Source organism: Diabrotica virgifera, chromosome 10 (assembly GCF_917563875.1).
Source record: "Diabrotica virgifera virgifera chromosome 10, PGI_DIABVI_V3a".
Lineage (NCBI taxonomy): Eukaryota > Metazoa > Arthropoda > Insecta > Coleoptera > Chrysomelidae > Diabrotica > Diabrotica virgifera.
Genome location: NC_065452.1, coordinates 113,787,020 through 113,807,351, shown reverse-complemented (window position 1 = coordinate 113,807,351; position 20,332 = coordinate 113,787,020). Strand labels below are relative to the sequence as shown.

At 32.0% G+C, this 20,332-nt stretch overlaps 1 protein-coding gene across 1 annotated transcript in view; it reads left to right on the top strand.

The window, feature by feature from the left end:
* Positions 1-20,332, top strand: part of LOC114333290 (leucine-rich repeat-containing protein 1) — a 67,972-nt gene that overhangs the window by 7,667 nt on the left and 39,973 nt on the right. Inside the window, exons 3-4 of the mRNA XM_028283149.2 lie at positions 1,661-1,950; positions 13,788-14,208. Coding sequence (XP_028138950.1) covers positions 1,661-1,950; positions 13,788-14,208 — 711 coding nt within the window. The remainder of the gene's footprint in view (positions 1-1,660; positions 1,951-13,787; positions 14,209-20,332) is intronic.

Genomic DNA, 20,332 nt, shown 5'->3' with positions numbered 1-20,332 from the left:
TCAAACATGTTTTTTTGCAAAATGTATTACTGATACATTATGTTTCGTTCTTTATTTGTTACATTGTTACATTTACATACAAAAGTAGTGTTTAATTGTCGTTACAAAATATTGTATTTTGTGTTTGTGTGTTTTTTTGTAAAATTTATTACTAATTTTCTTTGTTTATTTGTTGCATTTACATAAAAAGATAGTTTTTAATTGTTTCAAAAATGTTGCATGTAGTGGTTGTGTTTTTGTTTGTAAAATGTATTACTAATAAATTATTTTTATTTCTTTATTTGCTACAGTGTTACATTGATTACCGGATTAATGATCGGTAATCTTCAATTGTCAATTCAGTCATGGCTTACTTAAAATTTAGATAAATTTAAACACCTAAAATAATTTGCTCTGAAAAATGAAAGTATGTCGAAAACTAATAAATTTGGGCATAGGGAATGTTATATAAAAATTAAAGTACGTTAATGTTACTTTTCAATAATGATATAAAATACAGGGTGTTCCATTTAACATTACTGAGAAAATAATGTACTTGCGTTTTGACTCACCCTGCATTTGATATAAAGAAAATTAGCAATATCAATAATTCTTAAAAATTTTGACGATACATAAAAAAATATAGCATTAATAAACCATTGCTGTTGTGCTTATTTTTGTTTATACAGGGAGTTGAACTTGTTACGATTTTCATACAAAATTGGTTATAACTTTGTAAATACATAACATTACAAACCTTTATATTTTTGTGATGGAGAAGTTAACATGATTTCGAATATAAAATAAAATATAGGGTGTTCCATTTAAAAAAACATAAGTTAGGTCTGTCACTTTGTTATCGAACACCCTGTAACATTCTAACTAATTTTGTAATGTGAAGCTCAAAGGTGGCTAAAATTTTTGTTATTAACTTTTATTGCTATCTATTACTATAGCGGAGCTATTGAGCTTTACCCTACTAATCAATCACCCTGTAGACATTTTTTGTGTTACAATCTGCTAAATTGTTATGTCTGGTAAAGTCAGGCTCATTTTACTCAAGAATGGAATTATCAATACAGTTCTTTTTTTTTTTTCATTTTTTAAGCAGCAACTGATTTTTTAACGAAAACAAGTAAAAACAAATACAAGAAGATTATTATTTAATTAATTATTAAAGAAAAGAATAAAATAATTGTTTAAAAATAAAATAACAAAGATGTGACATTCATAACGTTACAGTTGATATTGTCATATTAAATTATTTTGTTCTTGTGTTAAATCTGTGGACTATCTTCATCTTAAGCTATCAATATTGGGTCGTCTGTGTATTTTTTTACTTTGTCTCCTATTCTGTATCCTCTTCCTCCTCCCTAAGAAATAGCAGATGGTTTCAAGGACTAATTTTTCTGCCAAGAATTACGTTGAGTAGTTGAATTGCAGCATTTCTCCATTTCCCCTACATTTACTTTGAATACATATTTAACACAAAAAATGTATTTTTTGTGGATTCTACTATATTTAGCATTTGATTTCAGGTGTTATTTCGTTTTGTAAAGGACCTCTTTTTTTCTGAAAAGGTCTTTGATTTACAAATTTAAGAATTGATTCTAGTTGCTATATTATTATAATTTAAATTATTGTTTTTATTTATGTACTTTTAATAAAATTATTTAAACAGTTTTAGATGGTGTTCACCCAAATTTAGATAAGTTAAGTAAACTGACTATGTTGGACTTAAGTATGAATGATCTAGGTAAAGTTCCAGAAGCTGTTATGAGCCTTATTAACCTTCAACAACTTTGTTTAAATGATACAGGCATAGATTTTGTTCCTGCTAATATCGGCCGATTATCAAATTTAAGAGTGTTGGAATTAAGAGATAATAATATATCAGAATTGCCAAAATCCATTAGACGTTTGACTAATCTACAGCGACTAGATGTTAGTGATAATAACTTATCGAATTTAGTAAGTGCTATTATTTTTTATATAAATATATTTACAGTATAAATTTCTCCTAAGGTGACACAGATACACTGGACATGCATATACAGTGGAACCTCGATAACTCGTATTAATCGGGACCGCGGCCGATCCGGGTTATCGAAAATCCGGGTTAACATCCGGGAGAATATGATAAAAATTAATAACATACGGTATACTTACAGATAAACTCCGTTATAATTGAAATATCATGAAATATATATGCACAGTACACATCTAAATTACGTATAGTTGTATAGACTATAGAGTATTGTTCAATTTTTGGTAAAAAACGCATGCGTAGACAAAAAAAACACGCAAACACAAACCTATCTGAAGCACCATTACAGAACGGAAGCGAAAAATACGACTGCACTATACACATTACGGTCACAATCGGAACAATGTTATGTTATTTAAGAACAGTGGAGACTATAAGACCATTGTTTAAAAAAGAATTTTTTAAATAGTCTTTTTTCAACAATGCTAAGACAGTTTGAAATAAATAAAGGAATACAGGTGCCTGTTGTTTCTGATAATCCGAGCCAATGAACGTCGGTCTGCCGCCGTGTATTTTTACTATCGTATAGTTCAAATTACACAAATACACATCTGTCAAATATTATATTACATATTTTTATTGTTGAAATGTTTGTCCGGAATGAAAAATCGGTCCGGGTTAGCTGGACTTCCGGGTTATCGGGGGCCGACTTATCGGGGTTCCACTGTACAAGCAAACCTCTAAATTGTCACATCATGCTTGTCTTTAATCAGTATGGAAGACAACAAGTTTTGGTTACAGGACTCAGATTGGCTCAAAATAAATGCCTCCATTGTGCCCTTCTCCTCCATTGTCTTACATTTATAGTTTTCCACGGTCGTGTTTTTCAACCATCTCATTCTGGGTCTACCTTTTTTCGTCTTCCTATCGGCTTGCATTTTAATATTTTCTTTATTGATTTTGTGTCTTCTTCTCTCTGGACATATCCCAGCGATGACAGTCTCTGACTTTTAACAAATCTTATAGTATCGTACCCTTCATTCAATTCATTAATCTTGTAGTTTCTTCTGATTCTCCATGTGCCGTCTTCCTCTTGCACCGAGCCGTATACTTTTTATTCATTATACACTGCGGTGCAAAAAAATCGATCCACTAAAAATTTGGTCATTTTTGATGTTTCGAATTTCCTAAACCTGTTGTCCGATTTAAGTGATTCTTTTACCACGTTATAGCCTTATTCATTGACAATATATACAGGGTGATCAACTTCTGTGACAAAGTCCAATATGTCTGTTATTATACAATATATGAAAAAAAGTTGTTAATAAAAGTTATAGACACCTTTAATGTACACATTTTAAAATTAGTGAGAAATATACAGGGTCCTTCATAACACGGTGCCAAACCAAAGTTATGTTTTTTTAAATGGAACACCCTGTATTTTATTTAAAATCTGGTTTCTCTACATTTTTTTGATTAAAAAGATATAGCACTTGTCTAGGGTTATACTGAGTGTTTCAAAGTTATGAGCACTTTTATCAAAAAATCATACTGATTTGATCGCCCTGTATGATTCTAACAGTATAATATAAACTCATTTTTTTAATGCTTTTGACTGTCAATATTAAAGTAGTTTTGTAACAATGTATAATTTTTTTATAACTACACAAATTGTATACAGGGTAAGTCAAAATGTAAATACAAGATTTTCTTCATAATTTTAAATGGAACACCCTGTATTTTATATTATTATCGAAAAGGTCTATCACTATACTTACATATCTTTGAAATATTCCCTATACCTAAAGTTATTAGTTTTCGAGATATTTTAGTTTTATTGTTGATAACAACATGTATTGCTTAGTTATTAATAACAATACTCTAATTTATTAAAATTTATTAAAAAAACTAAATTAAATAAAAAAAATGTTCAACGTACTTCTTTTGTTATAAAAGGTGTTCTAAATGACCTTCCATAACGTCTACACAAGCCTGGAAACGAGTTTCGAAAGACCTAATGATGTTTGTAAGGATTTGTTGTGTGACACTTTGAAAGGCGTTTTGAATCCTTATTTTCATATCGTCAACTATTGTTAGAGGTGTCATATACACTACGTCTTTAATATAACCCCAGAAAAAGAAGTCAACTTCGTTTAATTCTGGTGATCTGGGTGGCCAGTGAACTGGCCCATCTCTTCCTATCCATTTTTCAGGAAATAGTTCATCGAGTTCACCGTTGACAAGTGCGTTGTGGTGAGCAGGGGCTCCGTCGTGAAGGTACCACATATGTTGGCGGATGTTTACTGGTACATTTTCAAGTAGAATAGGTAAATGATTCACTAGAAAATTTAAATAAGCCTCACCATTTACCGATTCCTCAAAGAAAAAAGGACCTATAACGTAATTGCCTATGATTCCACCCCAAACATTAAGGGGCCATCTCGTTTGACTATGTGTCTGAGCACAGTATGGATTGGTTGTGGAATAATAATGAAAATTGTGTCTGTTTACACTACCATTTTTGTGGAATGTTGCCTCGTCTCCAAAAAAAAGAAAAAATTTAAAAAAGTCTCTCTGTATAACTATTTGTTGTTGTGACTATTGACAAAATTGTACTCTTCGTTCGAAATCATTTCCAACAAGTTCCTGATGTAATTGTATATGATATGGGTGCATGTTGTTTTTCTTGAGTATGTTTTGGATAGATACATAACTAATATCTTGCTCTCTTGTAATATTTTGAATACTTGTATGAGGATTTTGTGTAACAGGCAGTAAAACATTTAATTCATTTTCATCCGTAATAATGATTTTTGTTTTTTCCTTTGCTTCATAAACAGAACCAGTACGATTCAACTGTCTAATAAATTGTCAAATGCTTTCTTATTTGGTTTTTGACGCTATAGACACCGTTTCTTATAAATTCTTGTGGCAACTAATGAGTTTTTGAAACACTCTCCTAAAATGCATATCATGTCTGTCATTTCTTCACGACTAAAATTCATTGTTAGGTAACAATTATAACAATATGACAAACAATTATAATCAATAACAAAAATAAAAACGTACAGATAATTAAAATCTTACATCTGACAGTTCTTGTGACAATTATTTCAAAGCCACCTTGAACAAGAACTTGCAGCAATTTATAGTTCCCATTTCTTTGCGGAAAATTAATTGATATCATTTTGTTAGTAAATATAAACTTGCCGTTATTGTATAGAATTTTCCATAAACTTGGAGAAAAAATGAAATGCAGTCTAATTTTAATTATCATTAACAAACTCATTGGAGGTTTCTAATATTAAGGGTAATTAATTTACTGTAATAGACGTATCTATGAGTTATCAACAATAAAACTAAAATATCTCGAAAACTAATAACTTTAGGTATGGGGAATATTTAAAAGATATGCAAGTATAATGAAAGAACTTTTCGATGGTAATATAAAATACAGGGTGTTCCATTTAAAAATATGAAGAAAATCTTTTTTTGCATTTTGACTTACCCTGTATACAATTTGTGTAGTGATAAAAAAATTGTACGTTGTTGCAAAACTACTTTAATATTGACAGTCAACAGCAGTAAGAAAATAAGTCTATATTATACTGTTAGAATCATACAGGGCGATCAAATCAGTATGATTTTTTGATAAAAGTGCTCATAACTTTGAAACACTCAGTATAACCCTAGACAAGTGTTATATCTTTTTAATCAAAGAAATGTAGAGAAACCAGATTTTAAATAAAATACAGGGTGTTCCATTTAAAAAAACATAACTTTGGTTTGGCACCGTGTTATGGAGGACCCTGTATATTTCTCACTAATTTTAAAATGTGTACATTAAAGTTGTCTATAACTTTTATTAACAACTTTTTTTCATATATTTTATAATAACAGATATATTGAACTTCGTCACATAAGTTGATCACCCTGTATATATACAATAGCACTAAAGGCCTTAGAGGCCCATGGCTTGAAAAGTTTGTTTTTTTTTCTTCATTTTCACGTTTCTTTATGTGCTGAGCTCTTCTCTGGCTTGATATGTGATTTTCCTCCATTCCTTCCTGTTATTCATTTTTCTTTTTTGGCCCCATTCTTTCTAGCCCCATTCTTTCCAAATATTTTTCGACGTCTTGCTTCCATCTATTTTTCGGCCTTCCTCTTCTCTTTCTTGAAGTTATAATGTAGTTTAGTACCCTTTTTGGAGTCCTCGTGTTTGGCATCCTTTCATTGTGACCTCGCCATCTAAGTCTCTGAGCCTTTATCACTCCTATTATATTAGGTTGGTTGTATAATTGCTTTAACTCATCATTTGATCTTCTTATCCATAAACCGTCCCTTAGTTTTCCTCCATATATCTTCCTTAGGATTTTCCTTTCCCAGATCTCCAGTAAATTTTGTTCATTTTTGTCATTGTCCATGTCTCACTGCAGTATGTTACTATTGGCTGTATAGTTGTTTTGTATAGCTGTACTTTTGCCGTTCTTGATAGAAACTTGCTTTTCAACATTACATTAAGCGCATGTACACTTCTATTGCCTGCCATTATTCTAGCTTGTATTTCTTCTTTAATGATAGGTGTACGTGATATTATTGCTCCTAGGTATGTAAATCTTTCTACCATTTCGAATTAGTATGATGTTCCTTCTTCTACTTCTACTTTAAACTTTTGTCCATTCCTAAACTGACCATCTGTCCACTCCATACATTTTGTTTTAGTTGCATTTATATACAGTCCCATTTTCTTCGCTGCTTTTACTATTCTCTGTAACATCTCCTGTAGCTCTGTTTTTCCTCTTGCCAGTAACACCACATCATCCGCAAACGCCAAAACTTGGTGTCTTCTTTGATATATGAGTCCTTCTCTATTGATTTTCGCTTCTCGAATTATTTTTTCTAGGCATAAGTTAAAGAGTAAAGATGACAGAGGATCGCCCTTGTCTTAATCCTTCGTTTACTATAAATTTTTCTGATGATTGATTGTTTATTTTGACTCTGTTTTCTGTATTCTCCAGAGTAAGATGTATCATGTTACGTAACTTTGTGCTAACTCCCAATTCCTCAAGCGCCTCTTTTAATTTCTTCCTCTTTATTCTATCGTATGCTTGTTGGAAGTCGATGAATAGTGCTATCGTTGGTAGGTTGTGTTCATAGCTTTCTGCTTGTAATTATCTGATTACGAATACTTGGTTCGTTGTGCTTCTCCCTCTTCTAAATCCGCACTGATATTCGCCTATTATATTTTCAGCTTCTTTTTCAAGTTTGTCTTTTATGGATTTTTCTAGGATTTTGTATACGGTATTTAGTAATGCTATTCCTCTGTAATTACTGCATTCTGTTTTGTCGCCTTTTTTATGTAATGGGCAGATAATTGTTTCCTTCCAGTCCTCTAGTATTTGTTCTTTTAACCATATATCTTTTATGATTTTGTGTATCCAATCATTCAGCAATTTTCCACCATATTTCATCATCTCTGCTGTTATGTTATCGCTTCCAGGGCATTTGTTGTTTTTAAGATTTTTAATTATTTCCTCGATTTGTTCTTTGGTGGGTGGATTATCTTCTATGTCTTCTAACTGTTCATTTTCTGTCTCTGCTTCTATGGATTCACTTTGGTTTGGCTTATTCTTGCCATTTAGTAATGCGTCAAAATACTCTTTCCATCTCTCTACTATTTCTGCTTCACCGCTTATATTATCTCCAGCTTTGTTTTTAACGAATATGGGTTTTTGCTGGTATCCTCTTTTCTCGTTTCTGGCACCTTGATACAGGTTTTTTATTTCTTTATTTCTGTAGGTCTCTTCTATTTCTTTTAGCTTATTATCTAAGTGTTTTCTCTTGTTTTCTCTCAAAAACCTCTTTACTTTTTGTCTTTGTTCTATATATCTATTATGCGTCTCTGTTGTTTCTTTCTTGATCATTTCCATCCTTAATGATTGTCTTAGTTCTATTTCTTTTTGGCACTCTATGTCGAACCACTCCTTCCTCTTTTTAATCTTTTGTATATTACATTCTTTTGCTGCTTTGTTCATTACTTGCTTTATGATTTCCCAGTTGTTCTCCGTTTGTTCTTCTATTTGTATCTTTTTTAGTTCTCTTTCCATTGTTTCTTCATATGTTTCTTGCTCTTTTTCATTGACAATATCGCTGTAATAATATTGTTGCTAGACAGTCAAACTGTCATTGTATACGGGGTGTACGAATCAAACTGGGTTTTTTCTCAAAGTTCGTATCACTCTCTGGACTATTTTAGCATTTATAAAGTACTGAAATTAAAATCAAACTATAGCATCAGGTTTTCTTAACATTTTGTCTTTTGATTCGTTCACTTATGTTTTATAATAAAAACTGGCCATGTCCGTAATCAGTACAGGATATTTCTAAATAAGTGCGACAAACTTTAAGGGGTAATTTTACATGAGAAAATAATGACAATTTGCTTTATAATCATATGTCCGCAAACGCTTCGTTTCCGAGATACGGGATGTTCAATTTCTTTTACAAACTGACGATTTACTTATTGCTTTAAAACCAGTTGAGATATGCAAATCAAATTTGGTGGGCTTTAAGACGTAGTTATTGCACATTTTTTGACATACAATTAAGAATTTAATATTCACCATTGGTGCGCGAAGTGGTATTATGACCGATAAAATTACACGTACGCACGCCAATGGTGAATATAAAATTCTTAATTGTATGTCAAAAAATATGCAATAACTACGTTTTAAAACCCACCAAATTTGATTTGCATATATCAACTGGTTTTAAAGCAATAAATAAATCGTCAGTTTGTAAAAAAAAGTTGAACATCCCGTATCTCGGAAACGAAGCGTTTGCGGACTTATGATTATAAAGAACTATAGGTTTGTTCGTAGAACGATCAGCAACCGTTGCCAACCGTCAGACGCAAGCGCGTTCGTAGCCTACGAACTCGAACTGTTAACTGCGCAGCGCTAACTGTTAACTGCGCATGCGTCTGATGGTTGGCAACGGTTGCTGATCGATTGGATCGTACTACGAACAAACCTATTGTCATTATTTTATCATGTAAAATTACCTCTTAAAGTTTGTCGCACTTATTTAGAAACACCCTGTACTGATGACGAACATGGCCAGTTGTTAAAGTACCTAACTTTTTTATTATCCGACATAAGCGAATGAATCGAAAGACTAAATGTTAAGAAAACCTGAGGCTATAATTGGATTTTAATTTCAGTATTTTATAAATGCAAGAATAGTCCACAGGGTGATGCGAACTTTGAGAAAAAAACACAGTTTGATTCGTACACCCGTTATACAATGACAGTTTAACTGTCTAGCAACAATATTATTACAGCGATATTGTCAATGAATGAGGCTATCACGTGGTAAAAAAATCACTTAAATCGCACAACAGGTTTAGGAAATTCACAACATCAAAGATTTTGTGAAACCAGATTTTAAATAAAATACAGGGTGTTCCATTTAAAAAAACATAACTTTGGTTTGGCACCGTGTTATGAAGGACCCTGTATATTTCTCACTAATTTTAAAATGTGTACATTAAAGGTGTCTATAACTTTTATTAACAACTTTTTTTCATATATTGTATAATAACAGACATATTGGACTTTGTCACAGAAGTTGATCACCCTGTATATATTGTCAATGAATAAGGCTATAACGTGGTAAAAGAATCACTTAAATCGGACAACAGGTTTAGGAAATTCGAAACATCAAAAATGACCAAATTTTTAGTGGATCGATTTTTTTTGCACCGCAGTGTATAATGATTTTCATTCATAATATGTTTCTAACATACAATATTAAGTTATCTTTGTCATATTCTTTAGTTACTATCTTTACAAACATTGGTCTCAATGCAATAAAAATAATTACTTTTGTTCATAATATTTTACCTATATGTGAATAGACGCTTACCAAACATTGTAGTCAAAAATATAACTTATTTTACTTTTGAGTTAATTTTTTTGCTGACAAGTTTAGTTAATATACAGGGTGTCCCAGACTAATTTATCCAGGCTATATCTCTTAACGAATAGAGGTATTCGAATGGGACAAAAACTGATCTATTCCATTTGTAACGCTTTAATACGGCGTAGAAAAAATCCTCCCCTAAAAATTCATCCCTTAGTTACCCCTAACTTTAATATTTTTAACAGCACCCTATACATTTTTTTAGAGTTTTGGATGTGGTCTTCTATCATCTATTCAACAAATTGTTTTAAAATTAAAATGGGTTCGTAAGTAATCAAGAAAATATCAGTTATTTTTTTTTTGTTAAATTAATCAAGATAGCGTCAAAAAATAGAATAGAAAAGAAATATGCTTTATTGTCGGTGAAAATTTTACAATTTTATGGTCAAAGCTTACATATGTGTAGAGTCAGAAAATAACAAAAACAAATCATCCTCTAAATATTCATTCCTTAGCTACAGCCCCTAACGCTGTACATTTTTTTTATAACTTTGAATGTGGTCTTCCATCGTCTATTCAATTTTTTTTAAATAAATGGGTTTGTAAGTAATCAAGAAAATATAAGTTTATTTTTTATTTTTGTTTAATTAATTAAGAAGCCTTAAAGTTTAAAGGAACAATAAAAATAAATGTAATATTAAGTACATACATAAAAAAATAATGTGTGTACTTTGACTTTGTACGCACGTAAGGAGTTATATTTCTATTATTATGATTTCAACGAAATAAATATATTTTAAACAGTTTAATTATTGTATTTTTATTTAAGTGTTAAACTAATTTTAATACTTAAAATAATACCAAAAATTAAAAATAACGTTAATACGTAATTTTTTATGAACTGTGCCCTCCCCGCAATTGCTTTTCCCTTGAGGAATCGTAGAAAATCTAAAAAAACATAAGATTTTGTACACAAATTAATTTTAATTTTAATAGAAGTATAACTTCTTACGTGCGTACAAAGTACACACATTCTGTTTTTTTTTTCATGTAATTTATATTACATTTATTGTTAGTGTTATTTTAAACTTTAAGGCTTTCTTGACGAATTCAACAAAAATAAAAATAGGCATCGACCGGTCCTGCATCAATAACTATAATGTTGTATTCAATGTGGGCTCCGAATATTTTTAATATTAACAAAGTTTGATATAAGTTATAAATTGTGAATCTCAGTAATATATTGAAATAAACTGTAAGTGTACAAACTCTTTACATAATATCCAGTTAAATTAGCATTAAAGTCAGCAAATTGCAATTATTTGTTATTGTTGTCAATAAACAAATCCAGTTTTACCAGCAAAATAACCGCTTTTAGTAAAGACTGATATACCTGTTTTAGCAGGTGTACAGGGTCGGACTTACTTTTCACTTAACGTCTATCGAAATGAATTCAAACATGGAATCACACAACAGTTCTACAATACAAGACCATCAAAGTCAAATAAACGCATCACAGTCATACTCTTTGGCAGCGTCGAGAGTGCAATTTCCTTTAAAGTCCCAAGCAATTATCTTTAGTGCCTTAGAAAACACCAAACTTCAAGACTACCTTCTCCCACTTGGAAATATAATTCAATCGAAAAATATAATCTCTTCTAGATTCTCGCATATGTACGTATTTATCCAATAAACAAATAGTGGATGATTTTATGAATAATCATGGTCAAATAGAAATACAAGGTGAAATTGTCAGAGCAAGAAGGTTAGTTACACCAGCGGAACGACTTGTGCTCTCCGGCGTATGTCCTTCAATACCGCACGACTTGCTAATCAATGAGTTACAAAAAATCGGCATAGTTCCTGTCACCCCCATGACATTCCTCAAAATTAGTGCTTCTATGCCTGAGTACAATCACATCCTTAGTTTTCGAAGACAAATCTATATCAGTCCTCACAGTCTAACACTACCAGAGTCATTTACTCTTGTTTTTGACAACACGATATATAGAATATTCATTTCTCAAGACAGTTTAGTTTGCTATAAATGCAAGAAGCCAGGTCACATTGCATCACAGTGCCCCGAACCACTAGCTCAACTAAACCCCAACCAAAACAATGAAGTATCGGTATGGGTGCTTGCAACAAATATATCTTCGCAAGCACCCAACGATACAAACCCTTCTCAGTGTGAACAAATGTCTATTTCTAATGTCCCGGAGATACCGAACAAAGTAGATGCATCAAATAAGAACAGTCACATAATTAATCAACCAAAACGTAACTTTGATGAAATTATTTCACATGAAGCAGATCCATCCTCAAAAGAACGTAACATTTTTCCACCACCTAAAGTCCAAGCAAAATCTAAAAAAGATAAAATTAGTTCAGCAAGCACTTCTGAACACTCATTTTCTCTCTTACTTGACCCTGCCAAAAACTTCATAGAAAATCACCCTCTACCTTTCCCTCTAAACTTTGATCAACTTAACATGCTCCTAACGAATATCACGGGATCAACAGATCCTATAGCCACGATTCAAGAATATACCACAGACCTATCAGCTTTGACCGATATGCTCTCTGAAGTTTACCCCCATTTAAAGGAAAGATCTATAAAAGGCAAATTCACGTCCTTAAGGAAAAACATTTATAAACACCTTGGTAGTGAGGCATTGGACTGGGAAAGTGACACATCTCAATTAAGTCAACATTAAGATTTAAGTTTCTACTTCAAAAGAATATTGATGGATTTTTCCATCGCCTTGCTATGCTCCAACGTCTTTCTCTAAATCCCAGCATCTATACTGCAGAGCTCTTTGGTTTGTTTAAAGCCACCAAACGTGTAAATATTAAAAACCTCCCTTGTCTAGTCCTTTCCGACTCTCTTAGCATAGTCAAAGCTATGCAAAATATATACCATAAACACCCCATTGAGAAAAGAATCAAGGCCGAACTAATGGAAGCTCAAGAAAGTTTCAGAAGAATCTACTTCCTGTGGATACCATCCCACATAGGCATAGAAGGAAATATGAACAAGCAGAATACTAGTGCGCGTAACGCTATCACTAATGATGTACCAGAAAGAGAGTGTCGGAGTGTCGCTAGCGATCTGAAAGTTCATTTCAAAAATAAAGTGTTAGTGCGTGGAATCCAATTATTGCTCCAAAGGTTTAATTGTTTACAAATTTGTAATTAGTTTTTACCAATTTTTGATTTAATATTGTTACAAATGTTACAGAAATGTCGCTAATAACCTTCGAGTGGATGCGACTTTTAAATAAAAAAAATAGGCATCTTTTCTTGATTACTTACGAACCCATTTTATTTTAAAAAAATCTGTTGAATAGACGACAGAAGACCACATCCAAAACTATAAAAAATGTACAGGTTGCTATTAAAAATATTTAAGTTAGTGGTTGTACCTAAGGGGTGAATATTTAGGGGATGGTTTTCTCTACGCCATATTAAAGTGTATTATAAATGGAATAGATGAATTTTTGTACTATTTGAAAATCTCTACTTGTTTAAGAGATATAGCCTGGACAAATTAGTGGGGGACACATAATTATTATTAACAAAAATAAAAAATAAACTGATATTTTCTTATTTTTAAAAAATCTGTTGGATAGACGATTGAAGACCACATCCAAAACTATAAAAAAAATGTACGGGGGCTATTAAGAAAATTAAAGTTAGGGGTTGTAACTAAGGGATAAAATCTTAGGGGATGATTTTTTCTACGCCAAATTAAAGCGTATTACAAATATGGAATAGATCAGTTTTTGTCCCATTCGAATATCTCTATTCGATTAAGAGATATAGCCTGGATAAATTAGTCTGGGACACCCTGTATATTTTAAAAATTTATTATTTATATTAATATCATTAATTTTAGACAGAACTATGCGAATCTCATGGAAATTTGACAGAATTATGGATTAATGGTAATAATATATCTGAACTCTCTGTAGCTATAACACACTTAAAAAAGATAAATGATTTTGATGCTTCATACAACAACTTGGAATCAATCCCAAAGGAAATAGGGCATTGGACAAAAATCACAAATTTAATTTTAAGTTTTAATAATTTAATTTCACTGCCAAAAGCTGTTGGAAATCTGAGAAATTTGCAAGTTCTTAAACTCGAGTCAAATTTGTTAGAGGAACTGCCTAGCACTGTTTGTAAATTAGTTAATTTGGAAGAACTTAATTTACAGAACAATTCTTTGATATCAATTCCTAGTGGCATAGGTCATTTACGAAAATTGGCGACTCTGATTTTGTCAGATAATAAATTACAACAGTTACCAGCAGGTGAGTTACATATTACTTCTAAGTAGCATCAATTAACACCTTGACTTCGTCACTTATCCCCAGGGGCATGTGCGTAATTTTTCAACTGTGCTGTAGTCAAATTGGTCAAACCGTCGTATCTTGCGGTAGCGATAAAAATGACCCCTGTTGAGCTGCCCCCCCCCCCACTTGCAAAAATTAAAAAACAAATAGCGGTGATGTATGAGCTATTTATGAGCTTTCATATTCCGCAAATTAAAGCTTAAATTCAGGCACCCCCCCCCCCCACTACTTAAAAATAGGGATATTGAATTGATCTTTTTATGAGCTTTCGAAGTGATATAGTTTCGATTTTTGAGTTCATCCCGTTCACCCCCAAAACAACCCTTTAATTGATTAAACTTGACACGACTACACTACTAAATACTTGCCAAAGTATTTAGAAATACCTATCAAATGAGCTCCAGAAAAAGTTGATAACATCGAAAATGCTTCAAAAAATTTTCTCCGTTAATTATTATGACATCAGGTTTATCAAAAAACTATTTGAAAGGTAATTTCAAGAGCTATAAAATTGTATTAAATTTAATCTTTTAAATCACTTATTTTTTTAAGATAAAAGGTTAAAGGCCCCCGGTTACATGGTTTTGACAGTAACATTTAGGATTGAAACGTTTCTATATCGGTTATATTATATCCTACAAAAGTAAAAATCAAGTAAAATATTTGCTAACAAAAAAGCTCTAATTTCGTTGTCTGTCATTTATAACGTGTATCGAGTATTTATGGGGTTATTATCAAAAGAAAATGTAATTTACTAAAATTTGAAAAATTCTGATTTTTTTACATCATATTTTATATTTCTTCAAAAATGTGCATTCTAAAACGGTCAAAATGTTTGAGGTCATTAGTTGCTTATACCAAAGTAAAGAAAGTCTCATAGGGATTTGTATAATCTTCGAGCTCAGCTGTAGATCTATCGCCTTTTAGTGAAACACCAAATGCAAGTAGATAATTTATTTATGTAAACTGACACTAGTTTCCCAGGAGACGTTACTTTACTGATAACGCTTCGTATGAAATTTAAACTGAGACTTCTTTTGAGACTACATGTCTCTTCAAAGTGATTCGAATGAATAAAGTTAAAGCCACATCTTACCTCGTTGAGTTGACTCTAGTGAATGAATCTAATGTATGCTCTTTCTTAGCTGCAGGATAAATTGGGTCATAGCTCACACGACTTTCAAACAAAGGTTTTTATTTAGTTAGCAAAATTAGTGTCCATTGCCAAAAATATTGTTTATGATTTGCAACAATTAAACAAAATTAGTAACCCGCACATGTGTAAATATAATAACATAGTGGTTCATGTGGTATAAATATATACTGTTTAATATCGGATTTGAATGATGAATATTTGAGATTAAACAGATTACTAAAAGTTTTTAATTTTTGTGCAAATGGCGTATGTTTTATTTTTCACTATTTCCTAAAAAATTCGAAAGGGTCGTCTTATTGAGATATATAAACGCTTAATTTTGATGATCTCAACTTCGTTCATAGCTCACGCTTTGACAAGCGTATATTAAATATATTTTATAAAATGCATCGTTTCCCGTTAATTAGGCTTGAATAATTAGATTTGAGTACTCGCCGAAAAAAATACATTAAATTACCTATAACTCACTTTGAATTAATATTAAAAGGTTTTTCAAAGCTTCAATTTTGGTAATAATAACTTTTTTGTAAAAACCTACAGTTTTTGAGTGATTTACGAAAAACCGCTTTGACACATGCATTTTTTCACGAAAAATTAAAATCTTTGATCTTTAATAACTCAAAAAGTCTTGATTTATTTTAGTAACTTTATATAACAAATTTTGATTATAATTTGTCCCTCTATCGATTTGTGGAGTTATTTTTAATAAAATAATTTTCACCCCCGAGCAGGGGTGGTATCCACCCTCAGGGTAAAAGCGCACGGTGGTACCATGTTACCTTTGTTCCTTGAGGTATCCTCTAACCACTCACCAATGTTCGTGAAAATCGATGGAGGTTCGCCGAAATCGAAGGTAATCGTTGATTTTTCCCTTCAGTAACTGCACTATACATAAGAAATTGCAATTTAATGATCTAAATGCGCGTATTTTGCGAGCTCATAAATTATTAAACGATGTGTACTCGAAAAAAATAATTAACTTAATTCATTTTAAGGACAACTCTCTCTTTAGCCGGGAAGATGTGGTGCTGTGGTGGTGACGAAGGGGCTGCAGCTCAATAATCGAAAGCGCGTGATTTAAGAGTTTATTTTATCCGCGATTCGATATATTTTAATTTTTCTCAGCATTTTTCTCTAATTTTAACCAATTAAAGGGTTGTTTGGGGTGAAGGGGATGAGCTCAAAAATCGAAATTATATCACTTCGAAAGCTCATAAATAGCTCGTATTTCTGCCGCAAAGATCGATTCAATATCCCTATTTTTAAGTAGTGGGGGGGGGGCTGACTCGGGCTGACCCGTATGCGCGCCAATGGTGAATATTAAATTCGTAATTGTATGTCAAAAAAATGTGCAATAACTACGTCTTAAAACCCACCAAATTTTATTTGCATATTTCAACCGGTTTTAAAGCAATAAATAAATCGTCAGTTTGTAAGAAAAATTTCAACATCCTCTATATCGGAAACGAAGCATTTGCGGACATACGTTTATAAAGCAAACTGTCATTATTTTTTCATGCAGAATTACCCCTTAACTTAAAAGTTTACCATACTTTTTTAAAAACACTATGTATTGATGAAAAACAAGGCTAGTTGTTAAAGTAACTAACTTTTTTATGGCCCAACATAAGCGAATGAATCAAAAAACAGAATGTTGAGAAAACATGAGGCTATAGTTGGGTTTTAATTTCAGTATTTTACAAATGCTAGAATATTCCACAGGATGATGCGAAAGAGAAAAAACACAGTTTGATTCGTACACTCGGTATACGATACAATGAAAATTTGCCTGTTTATCAACAATATTATTACAGGATATTCTTAAAGAATAAGGCTATAACATATTAAAAAATTACTTAAATCGGACAACAGGTTTAGAAAATTCGAGACATCAAAAATGACCCATTTTTAAGGTGGGCGGTTAATTTTGGCCCAGAGTGTATTTCTACGATAGTTTTTTGTATGTAGTATGTGCAAAAGTTATGCTTCTGTGTACTATAAGGAATGAAGTGCTTACATGTACACACATGCATGTGACTCACAGACAGAATAGACCATAACGTATCTCCAGGAGGATGTGACACAAGAACTAGTATATTATGTATTTAACCACCATAGTCAAGGTGTTAATATCTAAATTAATGTATTACTTGTATATTTGTATATTATTTGTATATAAGAAGCTTCTTATACACAGGGTGGGATATTAGTGCGAGGAAATCCAATTACTCAGTTGTAAGAGATACAAAAAAATATTTCGATAAAAATTGAAGTATAGATAGAACTGAAAATTGAATATAGACCAGGCTGTATCGTCGCCCCGTTAGGTAAATTATTCCGATTCGATTTTTTTGCACAAAGTTACTCAAAAAGAGGTCCTTATAATATATCCACAGGGTACCAGGCGGTACTGCGGTCGGAAAATTGTTTAAACATTTTTTTTAATTTAACAAAAATAATTTTTTTCACTTCGAACTTTATCTTAGATTTTTTGGGTTATTCTCAGCAAAAAAGGTCTCGTGTTATTTTTCTCTAAAATTGATTGTTGTCGAATTATACGCGATTTAAAATTTTAAAAATGCTAAAATAACCATTTTCAAGGGTTAATAACTCGGTATAACAAATCCACAGGGTACCGGGAGGTAAACAATTTTTTTAAACAAATTCAAAAAATCAATTTTTTGACTTCGCACAATTTTTTTTGGATTTTTTGAGTCATTCTGAGCAAAAAAAGGTCTCTTGTGATTTTTCTCTAAAATTGATTGTTGTCGAGTTATATGCGATTTAAAATTTGAAAAACGGGAAAATAACCATTTTCAAGGCTTAATAACTCGGTTAAAAACAATTCCATATTATGAAAGTCAGAATCTAACCAAATCAAAGTTTAAAGCCCCCCCCCTACATTATCCTGAAGAAATTTGTGTCATTAATTTATTACTAAGCTGTTATTTTTATTATCAATGAGCCCTAAGAGCGTATTGAGGCGGCCGTCAATGTGAGTGCATCTCTTTCGCACTCACCATTGACGGCCGCGCATAGCGCTGACTGTTAATTATTAAAAATATTTACTTATAGTTTGTTTGAACCAGGAGGAGTAAACTAAAAAGACAGATTCGATTTCCACTTCGGAAAACGTTACCAAAAATTTTGTTTTTGTTACTTGGTAAAAAACTCGTCTAATAATTTAATTTTATCGTGCTCATTCACATTAACAATTCAGACATAGGTACATAGACTACATGTAGAATAAGGCAAATAACAAAGATAGAAAAGAACAGTCATAGAGAGAATTTAAACGGGCGAGTTAATTGGGTATCGGTATGTTATACGGATGGCAAGACACCGAAGATCCACGAATATTAATAAAAGCAATAAAAGCATTCTACATGAATAACAAAGTGGCTACCAAAACGGGCAATAGAATATACGAATATACGGCATTTAAGACGACAAAGGGACTACTACAGGACTGCCCCACATCTTCTACCCTATTCAAAATATTCCTGGAAAAAACCTGAAACCATGGAAAAGGCAGTGCGAAGGAATGGGCATACCAGTAAGAAACGAATAGTGTTCCATCACATATTGGTATTCGAGGTAATGAAGAAGCAGATAAGTGTGCACGTAAAGCCGTCAGCTCAGCTGACTCTATGATCGAGAAATATGTGGTAACTAGTGATGTTCCAGGTATAATCAAATCACGAATCCTAGTGAGTGGCAAAACCAGTGGCAATTTTCAGTGTCCAATCTTCGAAATATTAAACCAAACATTAAACCTTGGAGATGTTTCCCCACCAAAAGAAAGGTCAAGTAACAATAACCCGCTTTAGATTAGGTCATACCAATCCAACACACAAGTTTCTAATCCCAAAAGAACACGAACCCAAATTGTGTGCAGTGTGACAACCAAGCTCTCGGTGAAACATATTATCACAGACTGTCCAGTTTTCTACGCAGCAAGAATCACTTCCAACCTAGAGAAAGCATTTGTGCACATTGTTCTTTCACCAATACGTTAAATTACTTAAAGTTTATTAATTTTGTAAACACCTAATATTTAATATTGTTAGTTAGTAGTACTAACCTACTAACCTTAGGCTACTAACTCGCTACTAACCTTAGGGTTGATGCGAATTTGTAAATAAAAAAAAAGTATTTACCAAAAATTAAACTCAGTATTGTAGGATAAGAACATCAGTATAAAATAAAAAAAAAGAATATATATCACCATATATATCGTCGCCTTAGTACTATAACTTGATAACTCCAAAATTGACGTTTTTAAGATAACTAGTTCACAAGATGTATTTTATTTGCCTCCATATTGTGTAAAAACCTGGTAACTCACTCCAAACGGGTTAAGTATTTATTTATGATTGAAGAAAGTTGATATAACTTAAATGCCTCTAATATTCAGTGCTTAAATTTGACACTATGAGTTATCAAGTTATTGTTTAATCGAAATAATCGTGAATGCGACATACACTGAATGCTACAACTAGCTAACTCTAGTTATCTAGTTGTAGCACGTCTTTTTCTGAAACTACTGAGCCTACCACCTAATTGCTATCTGTTGATTTGGTTCATATTAATGCAAAATTCGAGAATTGTTAGCAGATCTAGCAACCTCCATGGCGGAGGGCTAATTTTCACCAAAATAATGCTTAAAATATGAGTTTTATTAAAAAGTTCACTTAGATGCAACTTGGCACGACATGAGACATTACCAAATGTTAACATTATGGTAGTGCTAAAAGTTGATAACTTTACTTTTTCGTGTTATTTTCCATGTTGGAAAACAAATTTGCATCGTATTCCTAAATAGATCAGTAGCCAGAAAGTTAAGGAACAGTATTTTAGAGCTGCAGAGAGGATTCCGTATTTACCAACAGCATGATAGCAGCACAAATATCTTTAAAATCTTTA